The sequence below is a fragment of the Plutella xylostella genome, chromosome 22 (genome assembly GCF_932276165.1).
Source record: "Plutella xylostella chromosome 22, ilPluXylo3.1, whole genome shotgun sequence".
Classification (NCBI taxonomy): Eukaryota; Metazoa; Arthropoda; class Insecta; order Lepidoptera; family Plutellidae; genus Plutella; species Plutella xylostella.
The window spans coordinates 9,067,338-9,094,229 of record NC_064002.1 but is presented as its reverse complement, the minus strand read 5'-3'; the positions used below and the strand labels follow the sequence as shown (position 1 = coordinate 9,094,229).

The 26,892-nt window shown below is 42.4% G+C and overlaps 1 protein-coding gene across 1 annotated transcript in view; it reads left to right on the top strand.

The window, feature by feature from the left end:
* LOC105389834 (dedicator of cytokinesis protein 3) overlaps positions 1 to 25,497 on the top strand; it is a 51,830-nt gene extending 26,333 nt beyond the window's left edge. The window contains exons 6-37 of the mRNA XM_048628858.1: positions 1,729 to 2,007; positions 4,141 to 4,347; positions 5,171 to 5,270; positions 5,949 to 6,184; positions 6,565 to 6,724; positions 7,104 to 7,227; positions 7,563 to 7,717; positions 8,504 to 8,672; positions 9,100 to 9,234; positions 9,646 to 9,892; positions 10,400 to 10,583; positions 10,990 to 11,243; positions 11,650 to 11,808; positions 13,074 to 13,202; positions 13,591 to 13,735; positions 14,100 to 14,328; positions 14,833 to 14,850; positions 15,225 to 15,381; positions 16,474 to 16,587; positions 16,861 to 16,989; positions 17,310 to 17,507; positions 17,783 to 17,924; positions 18,431 to 18,591; positions 19,252 to 19,359; positions 19,861 to 20,016; positions 20,447 to 20,604; positions 22,228 to 22,335; positions 22,714 to 22,813; positions 23,116 to 23,294; positions 23,789 to 23,883; positions 24,220 to 24,384; positions 24,791 to 25,497. Of these exons, the coding sequence (XP_048484815.1) occupies positions 1,729 to 2,007; positions 4,141 to 4,347; positions 5,171 to 5,270; positions 5,949 to 6,184; positions 6,565 to 6,724; positions 7,104 to 7,227; positions 7,563 to 7,717; positions 8,504 to 8,672; positions 9,100 to 9,234; positions 9,646 to 9,892; positions 10,400 to 10,583; positions 10,990 to 11,243; positions 11,650 to 11,808; positions 13,074 to 13,202; positions 13,591 to 13,735; positions 14,100 to 14,328; positions 14,833 to 14,850; positions 15,225 to 15,381; positions 16,474 to 16,587; positions 16,861 to 16,989; positions 17,310 to 17,507; positions 17,783 to 17,924; positions 18,431 to 18,591; positions 19,252 to 19,359; positions 19,861 to 20,016; positions 20,447 to 20,604; positions 22,228 to 22,335; positions 22,714 to 22,813; positions 23,116 to 23,294; positions 23,789 to 23,883; positions 24,220 to 24,384; positions 24,791 to 24,960 (5,070 nt within the window). The 3' untranslated portion in view covers positions 24,961 to 25,497. The remainder of the gene's footprint in view (positions 1 to 1,728; positions 2,008 to 4,140; positions 4,348 to 5,170; positions 5,271 to 5,948; positions 6,185 to 6,564; positions 6,725 to 7,103; positions 7,228 to 7,562; positions 7,718 to 8,503; positions 8,673 to 9,099; positions 9,235 to 9,645; positions 9,893 to 10,399; positions 10,584 to 10,989; positions 11,244 to 11,649; positions 11,809 to 13,073; positions 13,203 to 13,590; positions 13,736 to 14,099; positions 14,329 to 14,832; positions 14,851 to 15,224; positions 15,382 to 16,473; positions 16,588 to 16,860; positions 16,990 to 17,309; positions 17,508 to 17,782; positions 17,925 to 18,430; positions 18,592 to 19,251; positions 19,360 to 19,860; positions 20,017 to 20,446; positions 20,605 to 22,227; positions 22,336 to 22,713; positions 22,814 to 23,115; positions 23,295 to 23,788; positions 23,884 to 24,219; positions 24,385 to 24,790) is intronic.
* The last annotated feature ends 1,395 nt before the right edge of the window (positions 25,498 to 26,892 follow it).

Genomic DNA, 26,892 nt, shown 5'->3' with positions numbered 1-26,892 from the left:
ATAACTAGGTATATGACTTTAAAAAATAAATCTGCACTAGACAAATCCGGACAGTAAAGTTTGTTTGTAAACGGCCGAACCAATTATGATGACCCTTATTTGATTGTTAGTTAAATATGTAGGTATGGATAAAAACGGTTATAGGTTTACGAGGCAACGCCTTGGCAACAGTAACCAGTGTTTTATCATTATGCTGTAATGAATGGATGGCAGAAATCTTTTTCGCTAGTACAGCAAAGCTACAGACTTTTATGGCAGCGTTTTATATCGGTGTAATTCTAGATGCGAAGTCTAACCACCTGTCTTTCACCTCTGTTCGTGGAAACCCTAGCGGTTTCATATCCAGTTAAAACTAGCTTTATTTTTATTGCAGAAAGTTATGCTTCTGTATTCCAGTTTCATGTTCAATTAATTGAATGCTTACCTATAACTTTAGGTACAAGGAGATATATCTATGATATTATGTTCAAAACATCTGCAAATAAGTCATGCAAAAATCGAAACTGAAAAGAGATTTCAATCTTTTCTGATTCATATCTAGGATTATGTCCGATATAACTATTATATCATAAACAAGATAGTTTATTATCTACCTTTACTCGAGCATATTGCGTGGATTACACTGCTTACACTGCGATGGATTTGACATAACTCAAATGGACATCAACCATGAGAAACAGAAGCACGTTTTGCGGCGTTTTCCCCCGACTGTTAGATGAGGCAAACCAGAAACGTGAGAACGTACCACGGCGCCCGCAGCATGCAGCTAATCTCTCTAGACAGAACATAGGGTGCAATACTCTATCTAGTCACAGAGTTGAACGGTACAACCTGTATTTCGAAGCATACATTTATATGGTTGGTAGTTAGTATGTACCGTAATAGGTAATAGTGCGCAACAGGTTGACGCACGCGCAAAAGTTTAATGTATGATGTAATTACCCATATTTTGTGACTTGTGTGTATTGTATGACCTATGTTATGTTAAATTGATGAAAAAAACTCTTATGTTTTCCTCATATTCCACTTGTTTATTTGACCCAAATACCTATAAAGGGTGTCTGATTCAAACTGGTCTATGTAGGTATTCATTTAAACTATAAAGTTTTGTTGTTTTTTTTTTTTTTTTTTATGTAGCCTGTATCGTGTCCCACTGCTGGGCAAAGGCCTCCTTATAAAATGACCACCGTTCCCGATCCCGTGCTTCTTTCGGCCATTGAGGCAAAAACCTGTCGAGGTCGTCCCGCCATCTCCGTCTGGGTCTTCCGCGACGCCGACGTCCATCACTGGGCACCCACTCGGTGACAATTCTGGCCCACCGGTCCGGGTGCATGCGACAGACGTGGCCTGCCCAGGCCCACTTCAGCTTCGCAGTCTGTGCGCCCACATCAGTGATACGAGTCGAGGAGCGTAGCGTGGTATTCCGGATTCGGTCAATTCTTCGTACACCAAGAATAGTACGCTCCATCGCTCTTTGGCAAACCTTGAGTTTGGACTTCTGATGTTCGGTCAGAGACCAAGTCTGTGCGCCGTAGGTTAGGACAGGCAGAATACACATGTCGATGAGTTGGCGTTTGAGAGTTAGAGGGAGAGTTTTGTTGTTAGGAGCCCTTAATTACCGCGATCATAAAAAGTAGGCACACACATGTCATTAGAACTCTTGTTCCTATTAGCCTAACAGATGTCACACCATTACCCATAATCTCAACCAATATCTTCCTCCCACAGTGGCGCGGCACCCTGCGGCGCGCCGGCGGCAGTGGCAGCAGCTTCAACTCGGGGACCCTCACCACCACGCCCAGCACTGGCGCCAGCTCCGCCCAGTCGCACCACCTCATGTGCAGCATGCGGGACTTCGGCCACACGGCTGGAGGCGACGAGGCCGAGCTGCTGCTGTGGCTGCATGACGCGAGGAAGTCGCAGCCACTGTCGGAGAGGTTCAGAGTGAGAATAGCCAAGGATGGGTTCTCGAATTACGTGGACCGGACGAATAGCACGCTGTTTGCGGTGAGTGGTGTTTTTTGATGTGTGGGGTTTTGGTGACGTCAGGTTTATGTGAATAATTTGACAGTTCTGTGAACTTTATGATAGGTATTATGGTTGAATTATGTTTGCGGGCTGTTTGTTGGTTATAAACGCGATATTGGATAACAAAAAGGGCTAACTACCTACATACATAGTTCGTAACTTATTTCGATCCAACAACAAATGAACCACGAGTTAAACTGAAATGGTGTCTGTCTGACCTGAGTCTCGCTCCCAAAATCCAGTCTCCACTTTTTAAAGTTATTCGTATGGTGAAGGAATGCAGCCGAACCTGCATTGTCGCTGGTCGGAGCACATTCACACACTGCATTAATTCGGCAGCGATGTGATTTCCCATTCTTCATGATCTAGAAAGGGGCCAACAGCCTTTCTTAAATCAAAATAATATGAAACCTTGAATGCGTTAACGAAAACTGTTAACGAAAAAGTTAGTAAGGAACCTATTTCCTATTTCTTTATTATTATTACATTCTACATCTAACAAAGATGGAATAACAGTTTGTATTGCGGTAGGTGCAATTTACGCGGTATGACGATGCCTATCATAATTATTGTCGACATTTAACAAGTGACGAGTGGGAGACAATGCTATAATAGCCTGTTAGGTGTGTAATTAATACTGACAGCTGAGGAAAGCTGCTGAGATTTAAGATAATTAATTTTGTACTTGGAGACAAGAAATGTTATATTCTTCTACCAATGTACCTAAAGTACCTATATGAAAATTCTCTTCACAGAAAAAAATATCATGTTTAGTGGTTCCAATAAGTCTTACTTTAATGTTAAGAGGGGAACATTGTAATAAGCGCATCGGTAACTATTTTTTGTCTAACAATCAGTATCGCGACATAGAATAGCAGTGTATTTACAAGTAAAACATTATTTAGTACAGTCTGGGTTAAAGAAACCTGACCCTATCAGGTAGCATTGTTACTCTGAGAGTTGCCCCAGACTCACAACAGTTCACTCAAAGGATATTAAAAAAAATCTAGGCACATAATAGGTAAGTATGTAGGTATACCGTTTTTGTACGCACCCAAACCGATAACCGATCGTTATTAGGTACTATACAAGTTTTTTCCTAATGAGACAGCTATTACACGTTAACGACTGGCTTTTAAGGAAATTATTGTATGGTCTATGATTATTTAGCGATTACACAAAACTAGCAGTTAAAAACGACATATTATAATTATTATATTATCCGACAATATATTGGAATTACAGTTAATTGCATTATAAATCAAATTAAAATTTGACTTATTGTGGATTTTTAACACAGTCTATTTATAGCCTCTATGTACATTATGAGTTAATGAGACTATTTTTTTTTGTAAATAGATCACGTGAGTAAATTTAAATGTAATACATACTTGCAAGCTTACTTAGTGGTCTATGACTATGATTCATCATTTTACTAATCGTAATAAGAATATGATATAGGAGGGACTAGTAATAATGCGTGATACGCCCGGGGCTACCATTAACAATTTGGTTTTTAAGCTCATTCAATTTAATAACACATCCAGTGCTCTTTTAATACTTTCCCACATAAATCATTATTGTTTTGTTTAACATCTTCACAGTAATATTATATCAAACTACATATACATTCATATGTGAATAATTATGTTATGAGCTTATGAGTAGTGCAGTGCTGTAGGTAGCAATACTTAACAATCGGATGGAACCTTGGTTTCAGTAATCAAAGTTAGATTTTATCCTAGTTCGACCCCTTCAATACTCGCATAATACTAAAGTTTAATTAAGACACTATGTTATCGCCAATTTGCCACTGGTGCTGAATGAAAGTTGCCAGTCATAGGTGACTTAGAGCCAGTTTTTTTATCCGTAGTTAACTCAACCATCGGTGTAAAATGGCCGCCATTAGTTAACAAACAACAAAATCAGTATACGTAGCTGTCATGCTTGACATCACGTGACTTAAATAATGGTTAAAGTTGACTACGGATCAAAATCCGGCATTTATGCGCTCCATACATTCACTTCGTGGTCATCTGTGGTCTGCATCAGCCTATATAAATACCATCTCATTTCGACTACAACACCAGTGAATCTCCATTCCTCCTCCAGGACCTATCCTCGACGGACCTCTCCCGCGAGCTCTGGCTGGTCGCGTGGGTGGTTCGCGTGGGGCGGTGGGCGGGCGGCGGCGGCGGCGGCACCAGCGAGCGCCGGGGCCCGCTGGCGCGCCGGCCGCTGGGTGCCGCCGTGCTGTCGCTGCAGGACTTCTTCAGGAACCCCCTGATGCATCCCTCGGAGAAGGAGTATACGTTTAAGGTGAGACGAAGAAGATGACCTACAGTTGGTTTTTTATAGCGTTGCCAAACTGGCAATTTCACACGACGGCGTCGCAATGCCAGCGTGCCGCTGAGTCTTTTAATAGGCATGGAATTCTACATACTATATAGGTATGTGGACTACAGGGTGCTGTATATGTCTAGTTTGATGGTGCGGGTGAAGGTTTGGTGCCGCCGTGCTCTCGCTGCAGGACTTCTTCAGGACTTCTGCTTTTGCTTCTCTAGGAATCCTTTTATGCATCCCCAGTGAATTGAGGTGATAAATGCCAGTGATAACAGTTACAATTTTTTCTGATTACACTGAGATGAATTTTAGGAAGTTTCATATTATATTTTTGTTTTATTTAAATTAACTTTAATAGCACATATGTAAAACATTATTAGTTTGTGGTCATGTTCCACTTCGGGGTAATGTCGATACGCAAAAGTCCGGATACATGATATGTCACAAACGAACGTGACTTCCTGTAAATTGGCAACCTGCAGAGAACCTAATATGGAATATGCATAACGGCAACTTGTACAGCAAACGTACATCGATAATTAAATACTGTGTGGCTGTGCGGTTCTTTAAAATCAAAGATGTACATTGTAGATGTAGACGATCAGTAAAAAAAATATTTTTCAGTAGCGGCCACTAGTGACTGATAAACTTTTCTGCCTTACCGCTAAAATATGAATTTTGCCTTAGGTATTCCTTGATCCGAACAGTGATGTTACAGTATAGAACCTTACTTTGTTACCATATGGTTATGACCTGTAATTATAAATGTAAGTGAATTGTCAATGCTGTTTGTTTTCAGGTTTACCAGTGTGAAGAGAAAGACTTCCACCAACTACACGACATGCTAATACGAAAACAAACGAATAAATGCAATGTTTTACCGGGACAGCCTAATTATGGTATGGAAACTATCTTGAAACGATTTAATTATGTCATAACTATAACATTGGTAAAATTAACTCTAAAATATTCTGTCCATACTACATTCAAGTTGATGGCTGATGGTATCTATAGGTACCGTTTTAAACCTGACTCCTGTTGCTATCGAACATTTGCATTTTATGAGCAAGTAATACACATGCATATTATTTGCAATCGGACAAAAGGTAAAGCTGAATAAGAAAAAGATAAGCCACGATTTGCACTTTGGTCAGTTAGAATGATTTATGTATTTTGAATTACCATAAGTGCATAGTACAGTTTGAACCTCATTAGCCTTTCATAACATTAAACGATAATATCGTGTATTTGCAATACACGGTTTAAAAAAAACCTTAACACACAAAACCTTATTTCCAGCCACCATTATACACTGCCGGGCAATGAAAAAGTTCCACTCACAAAATTCCGACAACAAACAACCCCAATTTTTTCAAAGATTTAATTTAAAATTACGACAAAATATTACCGATTTTAGTTGGTAATATCGTGATGTTCTGTTACATGTACTTCAATATATCGGAAGGCGTCATTAAGCTAGCCTTTTCCGTTTAGAAGTAATTTGGTGCTTTTCTCAGTGGAACCTTTTCATAGCCCGTGAGTATATCTTCACTAACTGACCACCAACTTGCCTCCAGGTATCGTAGTAGCCCTCCGTCTACTAACCAGTACTGGCAGCATCACAGAAGCCGTCACATCTGGCGCCACCATCACCCCTAAACGAGGGTTCCCTGACGTCATCATGCCCGGTGACGTCAGAAATGACTTGTACCTTACTCTTGAGAAAGCAGAGTTTGAGCGAGGCGGTAAAAGCACAGCCAAGAATGTTCTGGCTACGGTGACGGTGCATGATAATACTGGGCAGGTTATTGAGGTGAGTTGTCGTGAATCATGAACGTAATCAAATTATTCGGGACAAGTTATTGAGGTGTGTTGAGTGTCTGATGTGTGCAGTGAGATTAGAAGTTATTTACTTAAGGAACACGCAATCGTTTTACATTTACAAAACTTACTGATACCACATAATGTGTAGGTACCTATTCGTATTAGGATAATACAAACTCTTAAAAACAAAAACAAATCACATTACAACACCTAGTCGAAAACTGTATTTAAGAAGTATTACGTTATATTAGTGTGGCCCGGCTTATATTATCATTACAACATCATTATTTCGCTAGGTTATAAAGAAACCGTAGCACTGTTTATCATTTGACATCTACCTACCCTATATAGCCCTTCCGTTCTCCCCAGGAGTGCGTGTGGGGCGCGAGCGGCACCGGCTCAACCTCCTACGAGTCGGTGGTCCTGTACCACAACAACAGCCCGGCGTGGGGCGAGCAGCTGCGCCTCGCCGTGCCGCTGGAGACCTTCACCACTGCGCACGTGCGCATCGAGTTCCGACACTGCTCCAGTGAGTCGCTGTGCTTTGGTATTAGCACCTTCTCCCACTACGCGACTATCAAGCGACGTGAATACGACGCAACCCTTGGTCGCATATATTTGACGAGTCAACGACGCGTCGTAGACCCGATTTTATAGGTGGCCATGGGTTGCGTCGCTTGAGAGTCGTGTAGTGAGAGAAGGGGCTAACGGGCCAGATAAAGATATGATATGAAAATGGCTGCTGTTATATAAGTAGGACTAGTGGGAGTAGGAAGGGGTGTAAACAAGCTGACAATCAGCATAATACAATACGAGATACAATAAATCCGTCAGTCATTGAAAATAAACAACTGGAAGAAGAACCTCAAAATTCGTAGTAATAATAATCAAACCTGTAATGTTTTCAGCCCGTGACAAGACGGAGCGGAAACTATTCGGGTTTTCATTCGCACGACTGATGGAAGTGAGCGGAGCAACGCTCCGGGACGGCGCGCACGAACTATACGTCTACAAGTGTGATGATCCTTCCAAGTAAGTTTATTTATATTTATAAATATGCAAGCTTTTTCCGGCCAACTTTCCTTTCCATTGAAATATGTATAAAAGTAAAAAGACCATTTTTAAGTTTTCGAGGTGAGGCGTGGATGGAGTGCATTGAAACTGCGTCTCGTCATTGGTGCTCGCTATTTGTCTATGCGGTTATAGGGCAATGCATATCTGCATTGTTACAGTAGTAGTTTTTCCGAACAGAATAAACAAATTTAATAAAGAACGCGCCCCGGATCCTTTCTCCTCTAAATTCAACATAGATGGCCGCCATTTTGTCATTTTATTTCACGATACAATACATAACCACATCTTCCCAGATTGACGTCAGCCAGCTACTTATCTCTGCCGTCGTGCGCGGGCGACACGGCGCGGCCGCCGCCCGCCGCCGGCGCCGCGCCGTCCTTCCAGCGCAGCTCCAAGGAGAACTGCACTATTAGCACTCTGCTGTGTTCTACTAAACTTACTCAGAATGGTAAGGAATTAGTGCAACTTTATAGGTACGCCTAAAAAAAAAAACATCAAAACTTTCTGTCTTATGGTCAATTACATCAGAACAAAAGACACATTAAAGTGACAGTAAAAATTGAGTTTATTACTGACGGTCAACGGCGCCGCGCCGTCCTTCCAGCGGAGTTCTAAGGAGAACTGCACTATCAGCACGCTGCTGTGTTCTACCAAGCTTACTCAGAACGGTGAGGAATTAAATTCAGAAGCAGTTTACCCGATTCACATATAACCTGATGGACAAACGATCATTATCACCAGAATATAATATAAATTAAAAAAAAAATATTGCGCATCTAAAATGCTTTTTACTGTAATATTTATTATCATCAGTATCAACAAGGTCCTACCTATACTTGATAGCTATTCTTCAGCTTCTAATTGAAATTAATATGTAACCAACTAGAATATATTCTAATCATGCTCTTGTTTCATATGAAATGCGAGTACCTACCTAAGGATATTTTTATTGCTTCGTATCATGCTAATCTATCCCAATGATTTATGTGCTACACTTACCTTAATTGTTTTGCATTATACGAAGTAGCTTCTACTTCAAGTTTCATTTTCTAAAGTGTGTCTAAGGTTTAGGGCCTGCTCCACAATGTCTGGATAATGGCTACCTGTGAGATTAAAAACATGCTTTCACTGTCTAAAACATAATTAAAGAGAGTGACAGCATGTCTTTTATCCCACAGGTAGCTATTAGCGACATTGTGAAACAGGCCCTTAATCTTACTATATCTTCCTACAGAGGATCTCCTAGCGTTGCTGCAATGGCGCGCGAGACCGGAGAAAGTTCAAGAGACCCTACTCCGAGTTCTTCGGTTGGGAGACGGATTGAGTTGCGAGGAATTGATCAAGTTCCTCAGGGATGTACTGGACGCGCTCTTTGCACTGTTCTCCACTGAAGATGGGAATAGGTATGTGGTGTATTTGAGCGGAGCCGATATAAAGAGATTTATTGTAGGTAGTATGAGAGGATTTTAATGCATCCGAAACATTGTTGTTTTAACGCGTCATTTTACTACACTTTAGTTACGCTGATTTATGCTAGGGTGCACGAAAATACACTCCTCGAGTGACGCATTCACTGTACTTTATATACGTCTGTATGACGCACCCTTGGCATTCAGCTATTGACACTGTTCTGACTGGCTAATCCTTTCAGCACGTTGACTAACCCTAGACCACATCTAGTGTTTGTCACCGACACGCTAAAAATACTATGCTTGAAACATTTTCAACCATATTGCCGTTGATCCACTGTGAGCGTATCTAGGTAATTTTCAGGCCTCTAGGTAATTTTCCAGTTATCCATATCACATAACAGTGTAATTATTATTTCAGCACTCCCCACTCGGGCACGGTGTTCCTGGTCTTGGTCTCCATCTGCAGCCTTCTGGACGAGAGCCGCTTCCAGCACTTCCGCCCCGTGCTTGACGTCTATATTGAGGAACACTTCTCTGCTGCACTGGTTTACAAGTAAGTTGACCAATGAGCGGATTGAAGCGTGGGAGGATTGCGTCGAAACAGCGCGACGTCATTGGTGCGCGCTATGCCGCTCGGCCGCTATTCGTCTAATACTGCAAAGGCGCGCTCGAAATCCTCTATGATTCGCCTTTGTATACGTCCTATATGTTTTAAATTTGTAATCTGTTTTGTATATTGTTTGTTTGTGTAAAATAAAGCGTTTATAAATAAAATTCGTTCATAAATGCCTTGGCCTGGCAAGCGTCAGTTGTCAAAATTATGGCGATTTCCATCAAGGTTTCTATCCTCTAATATGTCTTTCGACTGTCGAAATCTTCAAATACCTTACCTTCTTTACAGTACCTACTATACATGTGATTTATCACCTTTTTCGTATTACATGTGTCCTTATTCTTATTCCAGAGGTCTTCTCTCATCGGTGCAGCACTGCGCCGAATGGGCGGCCGGCGCGGAAGGCCAAGAGCCAATCCGCAAGTGTCTTCGTTCACTCGGCGTCGTGTTCCGATTGGCTGTTCGCTCGAGATTGCTCTTCGCGAGGGCTACGGGTGGCCAATACGAAGAGAGCTTTAAGAGGGATGTGAGGGCGGCCTTGAATGCCTTGGTGGCGTTGGCTCAGCATCCGTATAGAGAGCATTTGGCGCCAGCTCAGGTGAGATTTATAGTTCTTCTCATTAAGACAAAGCCTAGTCCAGCTTAACCAACGAACCGAGACAAACCGAGTTTAGTCACCGATTTGCTCAAAATATAAATATCAGACAAAGACCCAATGAGAACTTTATTCTTTGCCTTTATTATGGTTTTTTCGTAGTGGATTTTTTCACCACAAGATTGCACTGATGCCGTAATTTATCAGTTTTCTTAATATCCTAGACTATAACTAGATGTCGCTAATACCATCATGTATTTTGTGTTCCCTCACTAGATGTCGCTAATGATATCAATTTCATCTGTACACTTGTGGCGCTCGCTCTTGTCCCTCATTGTTAGTAGTATCACTACTAGATGGCGCTAAACATAACTTTACACCTTTCTTCACTAGATGCCGCTAATGATGTCATTGTAATCTGTACAGTAACGGCGCTCGCGCTGGTGCCTCATTGTTACAACTATCACCACTAGATGGCGCTAAACATAACTTTACACCTTTCTTCACTAGGTGGCGCTGATGACATCCTGGGTGCACGTAGCTAAGGAAGTCTGCGTGGCTCTAGGGCCGGCCGAGGCGGCTCGCGTGTCCGCCTCGCTATTGGACGCGTGTGCGTCGGCCCCGCCCGCCCTAGCCAGGGCGCGGTTGGCTACTGCTAGTGAATTGTTGAGAGGGCCGCTTGGAGAACACCCCGGTACTGTGTGGTTGTTGGTTATTTGAATAACTTACTGGTAGTTAGATGCAAGTAGACAGTTAACAGTTTCCAAAGTTCCTTTTAATGAAAATATTAGATTATAGTATTAGACATCTGGGCTATTACGAGCAGAAAAGTTTCGATTTAGTTTTGTTGTATATGTATTTTTTGCACCATTGGCAATTTTTTTAACATTTTTATGTTACATGTAAGATGATTTCCGGTGCTCTTGAACCAGTACCAAACATTACGTAACTCTACTGGCTGTTTAAATTATTAAAGTAAGGGCCACTTGCAGAAACATATTAATTCTAGATTTAGTGTCAAATTTTATATGGACTGACGTTTCTTAAATCGACATTTGACACTAAATCTAGATTTAATTTGTTCCTTCTCACCATTACAGAAGCGCGCAACACAATCCTGCGCACCGCATGCCACCACCTCCGCTCACACTTAGCCCGACGCGACGAGTTAGCCCAATGTGCGGACATGCTCGGCGAACTAGTCACGCTACTGTGGACGAAGGAAGAAGAGGGGGGAAGGGGAGAAGGGGGGCGGGGCGAGGGGGACGCGGATGTGGACGCGCTGTGCACGACCACGCTGCCGGTGTTAGTGGACACTGTGTTGCAGCTGATAGGCGGGAGGGAGCCGTGCAAGGTAAATTATACAACAACCAAGTGGAATAGAGTAATATCAGTCACGGTTGTCATTTTAGAGTTGGGGTTGGGGCCAAGATTAGGTAGGGTTGTTCAGAAATAAGGTTCGAAACAGCAACGTCACTGATAAGAATGCGACCTGTAGGTTCAACTTTGTTACCCCCTAGTGTATGACAAGAATGAATTCAAATGAATAATAGGCTGGAATTTCATCAGAGGCGCTAGTGGAACAAGCCCGGCAAGGTTACTGATGAAATTCCATTCTGGATGTTAATCTATTCCAAGGGTCGATGATGACAGGTCTTCTAAGCCTGTATTTAAGTCCGACTTCGACATTGAAGGTGAAATACAAAAACCAACCACGTATTGATGAATATGACGTCACTAATTCTACCTCCCTATTCCAGGGTCCAATGGTGGCTGGTCTGCTGGGCCTGATGGAGCTGCTGAAGCCGGCGCACTACCAGCGGCTGTGGGGGCACCTGGCGCCGCCGCCTGAAAGGAAGCCGCTGAAAGACTTCCTCATGAGGGCCTTCCTAGTGTTCCGGCATCTCATTGAGCAGGACGTGAGTGTTACTGAGTGATAACTCTTACCTGCATGTCTAGTACAGGTTTTGCATTTTTTTTAAACTATAACTATGCTACCACAAAAAACTTTAAACACTATTTAACTAGTGCTTAAAACGAAATTTGACAGATTTCGTAGGCGTTTGACAGCGCTAAACATCTGTTAAATACTGTCTAAGTTTTTGTGGTAAGGCCCTTAAAGTTTACGTTTTTGATGACAGAATCATCTGCATATATTATCTGTCAAAAGTTGCACGAAAGTTTCCGGTAGAGGCGCCACTATGTATGCGAGAAAACGTAACCTTTTATAGTTTCCGACAGTCTAACAAGCCTGTAATAGACCATCTGACTAGTGATTGCCCTGATGGAGCTGCTGAAGCCGGCGCACTACCAGCGGCTGTGGGGGCACCTGGCGCCGCCGCCTGAAAGGAAGCCGCTGAAAGACTTCCTCATGAGGGCCTTCCTAGTGTTCCGGCATCTCATTGAGCAGGACGTGAGTGTTACTGAGAGTTAACTCTTACCTGCACGTCTAGTACAAGTTTTGCAATTTACGAAAACTATAAAAGTTTACGTTTTCGATGACAGCATCATCTGCATATATTGTTTGTCAAAAGTTGCATGAAAGTTTCCGGTAGAGTATAACTGAGTGATAACGTCTAGTACAGGTTTTGCAATTTTTGAAAACTATGTTTATTTTTTCTTCTGTCATCGCATACGTAAACTCTTATAGTTCCCGACAATCTAAGAAACCTGTATTATTAGACCGTCTGAATAGTGATTGGCCTGATGGAGCTGCTGAAGCCGGCGCACTACCAGCGGCTGTGGGGGCACCTGGCGCCGCCGCCTGAAAGGAAGCCGCTGAAGGACTTCCTCATGAGGGCCTTCCTAGTGTTCAGGCATCTCATTGAGCAGGATGTGAGTACTGAGAGATAACTCTTACCTGGCTAGTGATTATAAACAGTTTTTTTTACTGGAACTGGAATTTATCATGGCAGAGAACTCTTGTCTGGCTGAAAACCCAGTGAATTTTACTGTTATTTGAAGATATCATGGCAGAATAACTGCATAAATTGAAAAGGATTCCCAAGGAGCCTTTCGTTTCTGTAATTGAATGCGTTACTTGCCAGACATTTGGTTTGCTGTAGATGCGGAAAGGCTACACAGACCCTTATGCCACAATAAAATTAAATTTAGTGCAGAATGTATGGAACAGACCCTTGTAACGCATTAAATTTACAATTAAAATCAATTACATAATTTCCAGGTATTTCCTTCCGATTGGATGGTGCTTCGCGTGGCGAGCTGCAAGGTGCTCCTGACCGCCATGCAAGACCTCGCCAAGCCTTTACTGGAGAGATTCCTAGGAGATGAACCTCCGCAGTTTGATACTCAGGTATTTTGATTTAGCTCAGAAATTTCCGGTTCGTAATATCTCCAATTTTACAATGTTCACCTTACTTTTCAAACCCTGTCCCGATGATCAGTAATGAAGCCTCCGAAGAGGAACATTTCATTATTCGCCATTCGTAACGATATAGTTATCATCATCATCAGTAAGCAATCTTCCTCATCCAAAAACTAACAGCCTTTTTGAAGTTCTATACCATACAAACCGTACACACCGTTATTTATAGTGCCACTGCATTTTTATAGACATCGTATTATGTAAGCCGCGCGACTGTAGTAGGCCGCGATGCATGGTACCTACCTTCAGCTCTTGACTGAAATTTACTTATTCATTACTTCTTTATTTGACCAACCTTTCTATGGTCTCCCTACAGCTATGGTCCGGCTACATCGAGCTGGGCGTGTCTCTAGTGACGTGTTCTGCCCTACAACCGGAGCGCTGGGCGGGCGGCGGGCCGGACCGCCCTCGCATGCGCGCCGCCGCCGCCCTGCAGCTGCTGGCTGTTTGGAGCCGCCTAGGTATACACACATTAACGAAAGATGACCTAATTTGGTTTGTAGCTGTTCTTGAAATGAATACAGTGTGTGTTTCCGTCCACGCAACGTTTAGTAGCTGTAGGTAAAGGAAAGAGATATAAGTCGATTACAGAGGATTCAGAAAGTTGGTTAGCGTACGTGAACTGACGAGTCAGCAGATGTGCAACCTATTCTAGGCAACATTTGAGTGAAGGTATATTGAAAGATAGCTCACTCAGACAGATAAAACCTGAATGAATGGCACTAATTATTGTTCTCAAAATGTACAGTACTAACGCCGTAAATGTTACAGCCGTATCGGACTATCTATGCAACCTCCAACAATAACACACCTCTTCACCCACAGGCCCAGCCCAACTCCACCTGATCCCCGGCGCAGTGGGGGCATTACTCGAGATAACCCTAGTTAGTTCACTCCGCCGCGCCGCCCTCGGAGCGCTAGTATCGCTAATGGCGGCCGAACGGGCGGCCAGTGGCTCCGCTAGAAGAACCGAAGCCGCTTTAGTGGACAAATTGGACTCTCTGGTAGCTGACAATAAGGCCGACGACCATTATCGGAGGCTGTTTGATACTGTGTAAGTTGGCAATAATTTATTACCTTTCAAACCTTCCGTGCGTTTCCACATTATATGGACGTGATAAACCTAGTGGTTTGGGCTGTGCTCGATTCGAAACCCTTTCTTCTCCCTTCCCTTGGTTTTCCCTCTCCTTCTCCAACCCCCGCTTCGCTTCACATCCCTTCCCTTCCAAGTCAGGGAGGGTGAAAGGAAGAAGACACTAACACAGTGTCTTCTTCCTTACAGCCTAAGTGACTTCCGGCCTATAACTGATTATGAAGTCAATCATACGCGTATTCCCTATTCTCTACTAATCGTTACGAAATAACCGAGGTTATCTATAAAAGTTAAAACACCGTCAATGCTTTTACAATCCTAGAACAAATAGTACAACAAGTAAAACCATTTACACTATTTCGTGAAAATATAAACAGAGGCATAGAATATTTGCTACACACAATACATTATGTAAATCATTCCCCATACATTGAATCATGTTTACTGTTCACGCCATTCATTCAGGGAGCACTTGAGTTCTGTGTGAGTATAACCGCTGTTATCTTCTGCAAAATATTTCTTTTATGTTTGACGTTTATTTTACTTTGTAGATAATGTATTTATTAGTTTTTTTCTGAAGAAGAAGTTGATTTTATATTTATCCGTGTTGATTATAACTTTTTACATAGTTTTAGAATATTTTTAAACAATAAAACCTTTTCATTCATGTAGTTTTTCATGTGTATTATTTAGTAGACGTAGAAGAGATGTGCGGCAGCATCTAGCCATAAAGATGTTTTAAATAATATTAGAACATTTCGACTTTTGCTAAATTTATAACTGACTTGTGTAACTTTTATGTATCACTAAAAATGTATTTAACTAAGAAAACCCATTTACCTACTCCCATCTAACAGGCTAATGGAGCGAGTATCAACGGAAGGCTGGCGCGAAGCCGGTGCCGCGTTTGTTGGCTGCGTCACTCGACTACTGGAGAGATTGCTGGACTACCGAGCCGTGATGCAGGGAGCAGAGCACAGGGATAAGAGGATGGCTGCTACGGTTAACTTGTTGGTAAGATTAATGGAAGTTTTTACAACTGTAACGACACGTCTTTATTACCATAGTAAAGACTCATATTGTAGATAACATTGCCGAAATAGAATGTGGGTGCAGAAATGTCGCCCTAGTTAACCCCCATGGAATATTACAAGTTTACAAGTCGTGAAGCGTTAATTTTTATGTTATGTTGCCTAAACGAGCGTCGCAATTGACAGACAATAATGGAAGACTGTCTAGATAGTGTATAGTCTTTCGATAGATTTATTTAAATAATTTACGCATAGAGCACAAATCTAGTAGGCAATCCTGAATGAATAAAATATAATTAGGTATTAAGCATACAAAACATTGTAATTGCATTGGATATGATATTTTATTGAGACGTAGACATATTGTACAATCATAAGTGCTACCTTGCTACCTTATTGAAACTACGCATTACCTGACTATGGAGAAGTTAAATCCCATCAAAAACATAAATGTAAAATAAGAGCCAAGTTCAATATTATGATAAATGCCTTCATGCCTAGTTTTTTTTAAACCTACCAACGAATTATTATGTTCGACCAACAATACAATTTTTTCGGAATTAAATAAGAACCGACAAATTCTCGTAGGTTCAACTTGTGAAGGCTATAATTCATGTATGAAAACTAGCCAAGACAGACCTTAGGCTACAATACATTGTTTTATGTTATAAGTAGATAATATATGATATGTTATACTGTTACTTATAAATAAATTTCAGGACTGACCATTGAACTTGGCAAAATTTAGATCTCACTTCTTTTGTCGTTGAAGTCAACAACCAAGGCATTTATCATAATATTGAACTTGGCTCTTATTTTACATTTATGTTTTTGATGGGATATCATTACTTTTTGTAGGTAAGTACCTAGGTACATATCCTCGTAACGCCGTAGGTCCTTTTAAAAGGATAAATTAAAAAACACGAAAAAATGACAGACAATAATAGAAGACTGTCTAGCTAGATAGTCTTTCGATAGATTTATTTAAATAATTTACGCATTACCTGACTATGGAGAAGTTAAATTGAGGGTATTCTTATTACTCTTTGCAAAAAATATAATTGTAAAATTCCAGAGTTTCTACAAGAACGAGATAGATCGCAAGGAGATGTACCTGCGCTACGTGTACAAGCTTCACGATCTCCACATCGCGTCCGACAACTTTGTTGAAGCTGGCTGCACGCTGTTGGTGAGTTGTTAATGTTCAATTGTTTACTGCTTCTTCCAGAAATAGATGCTCCGAATCCTCTCTTATTGTCTTATTCGGAGGGGGGTTCACGAAATGAGCCTCCCCGAGTGACGTATTGCCTGGACTTTAAATAGTCAGCGACTGAGACGGGCCAATCTTTACTACGGTGACTCTTGTGGTGTTTCTCATCGACCCGAAGAAAGATTTGTTCATAAATGCAACATGGCCGTAGTTTTCCTTTAGATTATGTAACTAATATCAAAATATTTCCAGCTATACGCCGAGACGCTGAGCTGGGACAGTGACGCGGTGGGCGTGGACCCCGAGCACCCGGACACGCCGGAGTGGAGGCGCAAGGAGGCCATCTACAACCAGGTGCTGCAGTACTTCGACCGGGGCAAGGTGAGACCAACAGTCGGCCAACTGTCGTCCACTCATGTACAAAATTATGTACTTGAATTTATTTCATTCTTCATTACATCCATACTCTAGATGTATTATGTACCCAAAGTGCATTGAACTCATTCAAAAACGGCGATACGGCTCGCGATTTATCACGTGAGTACAAATGTACAACGTCAAGCGGGTGACTAGCTTGCTATGTCACGATGGGGTGAAACAGGGTATTTGAATCCGCTATTATTTTTCTATTGAGCTTCGTAAGCGACAGCCTGAAAGCCCGTATAACAAAACGAAGTAACACATTTTATCTCTTTCCCCAGTGCTGGGAGAAAGGCCTACCACTACTTCGAGAACTCGCCACTCTCTACGAGGTCCGTCTCTGCGACTACGTGCGTCTCGCCCACTGCCTGAGAACTCACGCCACGTTCCTGGACTCGGCGCTGACGCCGGAGCTGAGGCCCGAGCCCGAGTACTTCCGCGTCGGGTTCTATGGCAAGGCGTGCCCGCTGTTTGTGAGGGTATGTTGTAGCATTCTCCGTGGGACGCCATCTGCCTGACATATGCGAGCCCGCGCGCCCGCGATTTTATTCATGCTGTACACACGCTAATACACGTTTTAATTAAGCGCGTGGAATAAAACGTATGTTGTTGTAAACGCGCGTTAAGCGCTTGTCATCTGAACGTACTCGTATTATGTGTATTGTATATATATTGTGTATGTACTTACTGTTTTGTGTCATGTTTATTTCAGTGTCTCAAATAAATGTATCTATATCTTATCTTCTGTTCACAGAACAAGCAGTTTGTCTACCGAGGCTACGACTACGAGCGTATAGGCGCGTTCACCCAGCGTCTGCAGACTCAGTACCCCTCCGCGCACATACTGATGCGGAATACGCCCCCTGATGAGACGGTTGTGCAGGCAGATACGCAGTGTGAGTTATTGTGTTGGTTGAAATAATATTTGACGTGGGGTTAAAAGGAACTGAATCTCTATAGAAACAAATATGCTGTTGTATTGTATTGTATTTTATTTACTACACATAAAACATCAACATTCAGGCACCAATAAACCCAAAGTGGGTTTGTCTAGGAGCCTTTGTTGCAATTAACTTTTATGTTAACTAACCTATAGGTACATACATTTTACAGACAGACAACATAAATAATTATAATATATAAACATACATTTTGAGAAATTACTGTAAAGTTAGTGAACGAGGGACACCACCCACTGAGATGCTCATGTTATAAGAGATTTCAAAAGTATCGAAGCTTTTCAGTATTAGCGCACATAAGCCTGCTGTTTATAGCCAATAGGTTCAGTAATATCACAACATCACATATTAATTATTTTATTGTTAAATCCAAATGAATGACATGATTAATTATTTTATTGAAAAATCAAATGACTTCAACCTCACTCATTATCCAATTCCAGATATACAAATATGCAACGTAAAGCCAGTGCCAGCCCGCCGCAACTGGCCCGCCGCCGCGCCCGAACAAGTGAAGCGGTTCTACGCATGCAACGATGTGGATACGTTCCTGTGTGACCGACCACTGCACAAGCCGCCTATTGACAAGGATAACGAGTTTAAGGTACTTGTACTAGAGTATTCCCTTTCTGTGTTAGCTGAGGTCATTTGCTGCACTAACATATTGCCAGTATTGATAAATATCCTTCGGGCACAGCCAGGATCCAAAAGTACAAATCTGGGTTTAAACAAGTATCTGTCCCGACCGGTGATCGTATCTGGGTAAACCGAGGGGTATAACAGTCGGTTAGAGTTAGTAACCATAGCGCTATCTGGTGTCAACACTGGCCCCCTGTCGCGCCGGACCAAGTGAAGCGGTTCTACGCATGCAACGATGTTGATACGTTCCTGTGTGACCGGCCGCTGCACAAGCCGCCTATTGACAAGGATAACGAGTTTAAGGTAACATAATTATAATCACTCACGCCTTGTTGTCAACAGTGTTAGTCAGAGACCCCTTCCCCTAGTTATTCAAATAAGCCCTAGGGTCACGTTGTTCTGCCCTCCTCTATGACTACTGTAGGTACTCTTTCGCCGGGACATAGCTAGGTTTAACAAAGGTTCGTTCACCATTGATATGTGCATACTCAGTGGGTGAACCTATTGCCTATTGATATAATTTCAAGCACAACAAAGAGCCAGAACATATCTGAATTATGTGTTACCAAAAAAGTTTTTTAATTTTAAATGAGAATACCTATAAAATATAATATTTGTATTACAGAGTCTGTGGATCGAGCGGACCACGCTGGTGACTGAGAACACGTTACCGGGCATCCTGAGGTGGTCTGAAGTGATCTCGCGCAGTGTGGAGGAACTCACTCCGGTCGAGGTAAGAAACTATATTCTATGTAAATAATGATGTTTAAAAATAAGGATGTTTGAATATGTACGCTTGTGAATGTTCGTTCCTCTTTCACGCAAAATAATACAGACACAAAAAATAAATCAGAACAATAGTTCACCATCATCATCATCATCATCAGCCTATGTCAACCCACTGCAGGCCTCCTTCAAGCTATGCCAAGTTCCACGGTCCGATGACATTAGGAAAGTAACTGGACCAAACTGGACGAGTGTAGTGTGCTATTACACTAACGGGTTGGCGGTCTTCCGACTGATCGCCGTCCCTCCCTTGGCCTCTCGCCTTGTCAGATGCCCTGCCCATCTCCACTACAGCTTCGTGATCCGTCTCCCAACACCCTCCCTCTCATACTTGTCTAACATACAACATATATATATATATATATATTACGGGTTGCCAATATTACAACATAATTACTTCTGTATATTGTGCAATAAAATAATAAATTAATAAACCCGCCCATTCCAGTTCGCATGCGAAACAATAGAATCGACGGAGCGCGAGCTGCGCCACCTCATATCGCAGTACACGGCCGCGCCCGCGCGCAACATCAACCCCTTCTCCATGCGGCTGCAGGGCACCATCGACGCCAACGTGCAGGGCGGCGTCACCAAGTACCAACAGGTCATTAAATACAGCCTATAGGATATACAGGGTGATGCAATAGTGGTGTAACAACATCAACCCCTTCTCCATGCCGCTGCAGGGCACCATCGACGCCAACGTGCAGGGCGGCGTCACCAAGTACCAACAGGTATATAATTAAGTATCTATTTATGTGACGTCTCTGAGGCACTTTGTAGGTCCCCTTTGAGATGCGGTTGGAATAATGCGAAAACACGCGACGCTATGCCGCTTTCTGTGGTATATTGAAGCATTGACACGCAATTTTGTCATTATTATTATCGGCTTCGAATTAATTTATTATTAGCGGTGTTCATCTAGGCGCTTAGTCACTCATAGTAGATATCGTGCAATCATCTCCCTATTTGTCTGAGGTCCGATTGACAACCACAGCTTTTAAATAATCTAACCATTTCCTCTCCACCCACAGGCATTCCTCACCCCCGAGTTCACGCACTCAGCGAGCCCGTGCGAGGCGGCGGCGGCGGCGCGTCTGCGGCGCCTCGTGACGTCACAGCTGGCGGTCGTGGACGCGGGCCTGCAGCTGCACGGCCGCCTCGCGCCGGACGAGGTCAAGCCGCTGCACAGGTACACGATAATAATAATAATAATATGTGGGGACATTTTCACACACGGCCATCCGACCCCAAGCTAGGCAGAGCCTGTGTTATGGGTATCGGACAGCTGATATATCTACACAAATACATAGATAGATAGATATCCTAATCCTAATCCTAACTATCCTAACTAATATTATAAATGCGAAAGTAACTGTGTCTGTCTGTCTTTCTGTCTGTCTGTCTGTCTGTTACTCTTTCACGCCAAAACTACTGAACGGATTTGAATGAAATTTGGTATAAAAAAAAAAAAAAAAAAACACACACGCACTCACGCCTTGTACTAATGTACTCCCTTGCGGGGTAGGCAGAGGTGCATTGCTGCACCCACTTTTCGCCAGAGTGTTATGTTAGTCCCAATGTAATAGGGGGCGGGCCTATTGCCATTATACGGGCACATCCAAGACCCGAGAACAAATATCTGTGTTTAAACAAATATCTGCCCCAGCCGGGAATCGAACCCGGGACCATCGGCTCAGTAGTCAGGTCACTAACCACTACGCCATTCGGTCGTCTAATTTGGTATACATATGGTATAGACCCTGGGAAAGAACATAGGCTACTTTTATCCCGGAATTCCCACGGGAAAACTTTTTAAGGCGAAGCGAAGCTCGCGGGAACAGCTAGTTAAATATAAATATCAACACCCAAGACCCGAGAACAAATACCTGTGTTTAAACAAATATCTGCCCCAGCCGGGAATCGAACCCGGGACCTTCGGCTCAGTAGTCAGGGTCACTAACCACTACGCCATTCAGTCGTCAACGATGCACGCGGCGTGTAGCGCGCCCCGCGTTGTAGTCTCGTGCAGCGGGTGCAGTGACGTCACAGCTGCACGGCCGCCTCGCGCCGGACGAGGTCAAGCCGCTGCACAGGTACAGTAAGGGGCAGATAAACCTGACCCCCCTCAGAAGCATTGTTACTATGAGATGGCGGTCAGGTTTCTCTGCATCTGACCGTACACGATGCACGCGGCGTGTAGCGCTCCCCGCGTTATAATAATAATAATAATATGTGGGGACATCTCACACACGGCCATCCGACCCCAAGCTAGGCAGAGCCTGTGTTATGGGTATCGGACAGCTGATATATCTACACAAATACATAGATGGATAGATATTAAATATAAATATCAACACCCAAGACCCGAGAACAAATACCTGTGTTTAAACAAATATCTGCCGCAGCCGGGAATCGAACCCGGGACCTTCGGCTCAGTAGTCAGGGTCACTAACCACTACGCCATTCAGTCGTCAACGACGCACGCGGCGTGTAGCGCGCCCCGCGTTATAGTCTCGTGCAGCGGGTGCGAGTGACGTCATAGCTGCATTTTAATGGATCAATGAGCTGAAGATACTTTTAAGGTCCCCTTAGAGATGCGAGTGGAATGTGTCAGAATACCGCGACGAACCATTGGTTCGTGCTATGCCTCCCGGCCGCTTATCGTCTATAGCAATGATGCGCTCCGAATTCTCTCTTACCATTCAGTCATAAATGAAAAATGCGCAGATTACGAAACAATAGAGTTATGCTTGTATAACCACTTCCTTATTTTTGCTATACCATCACTATAATAATTAAAACATTCTCACAGGCGCCTGGTGGAGAGGTTCAACCAGCTGCGTCAGAACCTGGGCCCCGGTCTGAACACGGCGCCGCCGCTCGGCCGCACCCGGCGGCAGCTGTCTGAGAGCATCGTCAAGTAAGTTGTGTTAATGAATATACTGTTTAATATTTCGGGAGGTCAGATTTAGAACTTTTCTGAACTACTTACTTTATTAAAATAGGAGAAACTTAAAGAAGAAATAAGATGCCATACGTCTGACGAAGCAACTGTTTCTTATATACGAATGCCTACGCTACGCAAGCTGGGTAGTTGACGACTGGTAAGTAATCTGAGTAGTAAACTGTTTGTCACCAACACACTAAGAAGAATTTACCATTTACAATAATGTCTAATATTATATGTCCCTTCTGTTTGCAAAGGACTGCTGATGCTTTCCATATCCATGAAATTTTTGACCTATCTGAAGGTTATCCCAGGTGCGCTTAGTAATACTGAAATATTTGTAATTTCCAGCACACCACTACCACCCGTACCAGGGAATGAGAAACGTTCCCAGAGCATTCAGCAAAGTGACAGCTACTATGATGAAGGACATCTTTACAACAAGCCTATAGTGAGTATGAGTGCCTATAACAATCATGTATTTGTCTTATCTAGTTATTTGTAATTAGGGAATGCAGTCACGGGTTATGTTATTCACGTCATCCACATATTTCTGCAGTCACTGTCTAAAATACAAACATTCAGATACACAGCTTCGGAATTATTTCCCAGATAACTTTTATTGGATAACAGTTATCTGGGAAATAATACACACACACTATTCCCGAAAAAATCAGTCGACTATTCCCGAAAAAATCAGTCGCCTTTGTTTATCAACGAATGATTAACCAAAACCTAAATTTCCCTCCCCAGTACTCAATAGACGACTCCATCGACGCACAAAGCAGCCTCATGTCGCACAGCTTACCGCTAAACAGCTGCACCAGAGACAGCTCGTGCGACGACGTGAGCTGCATGAGCCAGTCCGCGCCGCCGCTGCCGTCGCGGCCCAGCCAGCCGCGCAGCCCCACCAAGCCGAAGCTTAACAACCGGTTAGTTAACCACACATACTGTATACTATGTACAAGTGTCATGTGCTGAACAGCTGCACAGAGACAGCTCGTGCGACGACGTGAGCTGCATGAGCCAGCCGCGCAGCCCCACCAAGCCGAAGCTTAACAACCGGTTTGTTATCATCAGTCCTGTATCGCCCATTATAGGACCCAATTTTTTGGGTCTAGAGCTGCTCTTGACCTCAGTTTGATATCACTCATGAGGTGATCTCCAGCGAATCCATCCGTTGCGATTGACACGTCTTTTATTCTTATAACTTCCCCACGTCGCCGTGTTGGTAACTTCTTCTTATGACTTCGGTGACAAACGAAATTGCCTGGTGCAACAAAAGAGACTATGGTTTGTTACCGTGGGACATCTACAACTATAAAACATCGTGGACAGTCAACTAGTCTTCCATTCCTACTAAATAAGAAGCTACTTCCTGTCATTATCCTGTATTCACCATATTAAAATGTCACATCTGTTACAGGGACTCCATAGACAGCGAGGTGGAGACGCGCCGCCACAGCCGCGCCTCGTGGAGCGAGCCCGGGGATGCACCGCCATTACCACCTAGAGTTTCAGGTAAATGACTGGTGTAAATTATGGAGCAGAGAAAGTGTTACTATTGCCACTTGTTCATTTAAAAAGAGAGAATACTGCTGATGGTTGTGGTTAAAATATATTCGGTGCTATAATGAGGAGACTATCTTCCTACGAGCTTCGCTTCGCCTTATTTTTTTTCCAAAATGTTCAAAATTTCTTTATGTGTTAAATCCAGGATGTCAGTTTTCTACCCACCAAATTTTATTAACTTCTCTTTAGCCATTTGCCGCTGAAAGAGTAAAAAACATACTTTCACCAACTTTATAACATTATTATAAGTGCGGTTTACCTACTGACTACTAACAACATCCCCAGGCGACAAGCGCTCCTGGTCCGAAGCCCCGCCGGCCGTCCCGCGGCGCAGCCACAAGCAGTCGGCCTCGCCTCACTCGGAGCGGCTGCGGGAGAGCGAGGCCAGGGACTCCGGCGTGAGCGTCGACGCGCACGCCTACAGCAACGCCGACGACCATCGACACCACGGTACACTATACAGGGTGTTGCATAACTATACCCCCTTCTATACAACCTGTATATCATTGTTCTTGATTGGTGCCAATGCCCAGAAGTCAATTTTAGGTCCCCTTGGAAGGAGGGAGCGGGGTGGGGCGTTGGCGTTGGTTGATTGTGTCAATACAGCGCGTCACCGCGCGTCACTAATAGTATATTGCGGCAAAATGCGCCCCGAATCCTCTGATGTGCAGACGGACGGCATTTGGGTCAACATATACATGTTTTATTTTGTGTTTAGTTGTTGTGCAACACAATAACAGTTGTTGATATAGCAGTATGTTTCGTTATTTATATACCGTCCACTTCATACGTGACTTACACGCCAAATAACTTTTGATACAAACGGACCTTCATACTTCAATTCCTTTGCCAACAGACATGGACCTAACCGTGGACTCGCTTCGCTACGACGAGATAATCTCGATGATGTCGTCACCGCTGCGAGTGGACGAGGCGGAGACGCCGCCGCCCATCCCGCCCAAGGGCCTCGGACACCTCAGCAGCTTCGACTCGGGCCATCACGAGAACGGAGACACTAACTGCTAAGTCTTAGTCTTTGTAACCAAACATTAGATTTGATTAGGGGATTTGACTATCGGTATTGTGAAGAAAGAAAGAAACTTTTATTTGACACACTGAAACAGAACAACAAAATGCTGTCCAGAGTGTCAAAACGGCACCAACTCAGCATGTGCTGTGCATTGTGCACTTTGTGCAGCCATGAAAGCGAGACCGGGTTGCATGGTTTCCTGGTCGACGTAGGTAAACTCGTTGAATGCACGTTCCACCAATCACATGGCCGTGTTTATCGCAAATCAAGATAAAGTGAGTTTTTCTACTTCAATAACGGTGCCATGCAGCGGCGACAGCGCCCCATTATGCACAAAAATGTACAAAAAATAAAAACTCCCCGAATGTTTTAGTACATATTTATATCAAATTGATTCAAATGATACACTTTAAATGGCAGTTAAACATAAACTGAATCATGAAGAAATTGAGGTTCGGCAGCTGGTTTACAATATCCAACATGCTTATAGAAAAAATATCGTTGTATGTGGCCATTAAATGCCATGCGGTAGAGAAATAGACAGGCGTGAATTTGACAAAATTGCTGTATAGGTTTCAGACCAGAAAGTTGCCCTATACAAAGTATTTGTCATCTCAGAAGTATCATTTCTGCGCAGCCAATTTCATCTGATGTATAGATAGGAGTAGGCATACTTCGTTTTAGCTTAGTGTTTATGTGAACAGTAATAATGAAATACTAATAACATATGTATATTCCTTACCATATTATAAAGTACAAGCAAGATGCGATTTGATATGTAATATTTGATATATTAAACCTATTCTATACTTAATTTTTCCCCTTGCGCGAGCCGACGAACTACAAAGATCATTCTATAAACTTTGCTAAGCCTTGCGGCGCAGGATGGTGCGACTATAATCGAAATTTGTCAAATCAAACATTCTTTTAAACTTCTGTGATTATTTTATAAGCTGACATATTATTCAAATATTATGCTTTTTAGCATTAGTGTTAATTTTGGTACGCATATCATTAATTTTAAAATGGTGATTTTCTTAAAGAGTATAGAATTGCTGCAGAGCAAACAATGAAATTATGACTCATTCACTGAGCTACCACTTTAGCTTATTGAGTTATACGTCGTAACAACGTCAAAATGATGAGTACAAAATCGATTAATGAGAAAGCATTTATTATACTTTCGATGACAATGGAATTCTTATAAATGTGATAATTTTGATTCCTAGACAAAAGTATTATTTTATGAATTCGATCATCATAATTTTAGGCAGTTTATAAGGGTTTTAAATTTCTAAATGAAATATGCTTTCGTTTTCAATTATTTTAATCTCCTTGTCATTCCGATGACGAATCTTTTCACATTTTGTGGAAAAATGTGCAAAATATTAATTTCATAATAGCTATGTCTTAATAATGGAGCCAATAAACGCAATAGAATCTAATATTGTTAATTTAGAAATGCTCAAAATAGTAACATATAACAAAAGTACTATTGTGAACCAAATCAATTCCTTTTCGTGTCATAGTTACTTTTAGAATGTTAGATCTAATAAGTCTGATAGCTTAGATGTTTATTCCGTACAACCTCTATAAATGGTGCAATTTTACTTGTTAACTTTACAATTTTAACATTTATTTTAGTAAAAATATTTTTATCTAAATAAAATCATGTACTTCCCAACTTTGTAGAAATTGATACTTACGTATAATTTAAACCTACTAACTGCATATGTATGCACGAATGAAAGGTGCCGGTTTTGTTCCATTTACTTGTATACATTGGCTGCAGAATATTATTGCATAATAATATAAACGTTTCATTATAAAATAATAGTTATAGATATGTAATTAGGAAGTGTTTCTTTGATCTATTACACTCTAATTGCCAGAAGCATTTCAACTTAGAATTTTTCGCGGTACAGAGT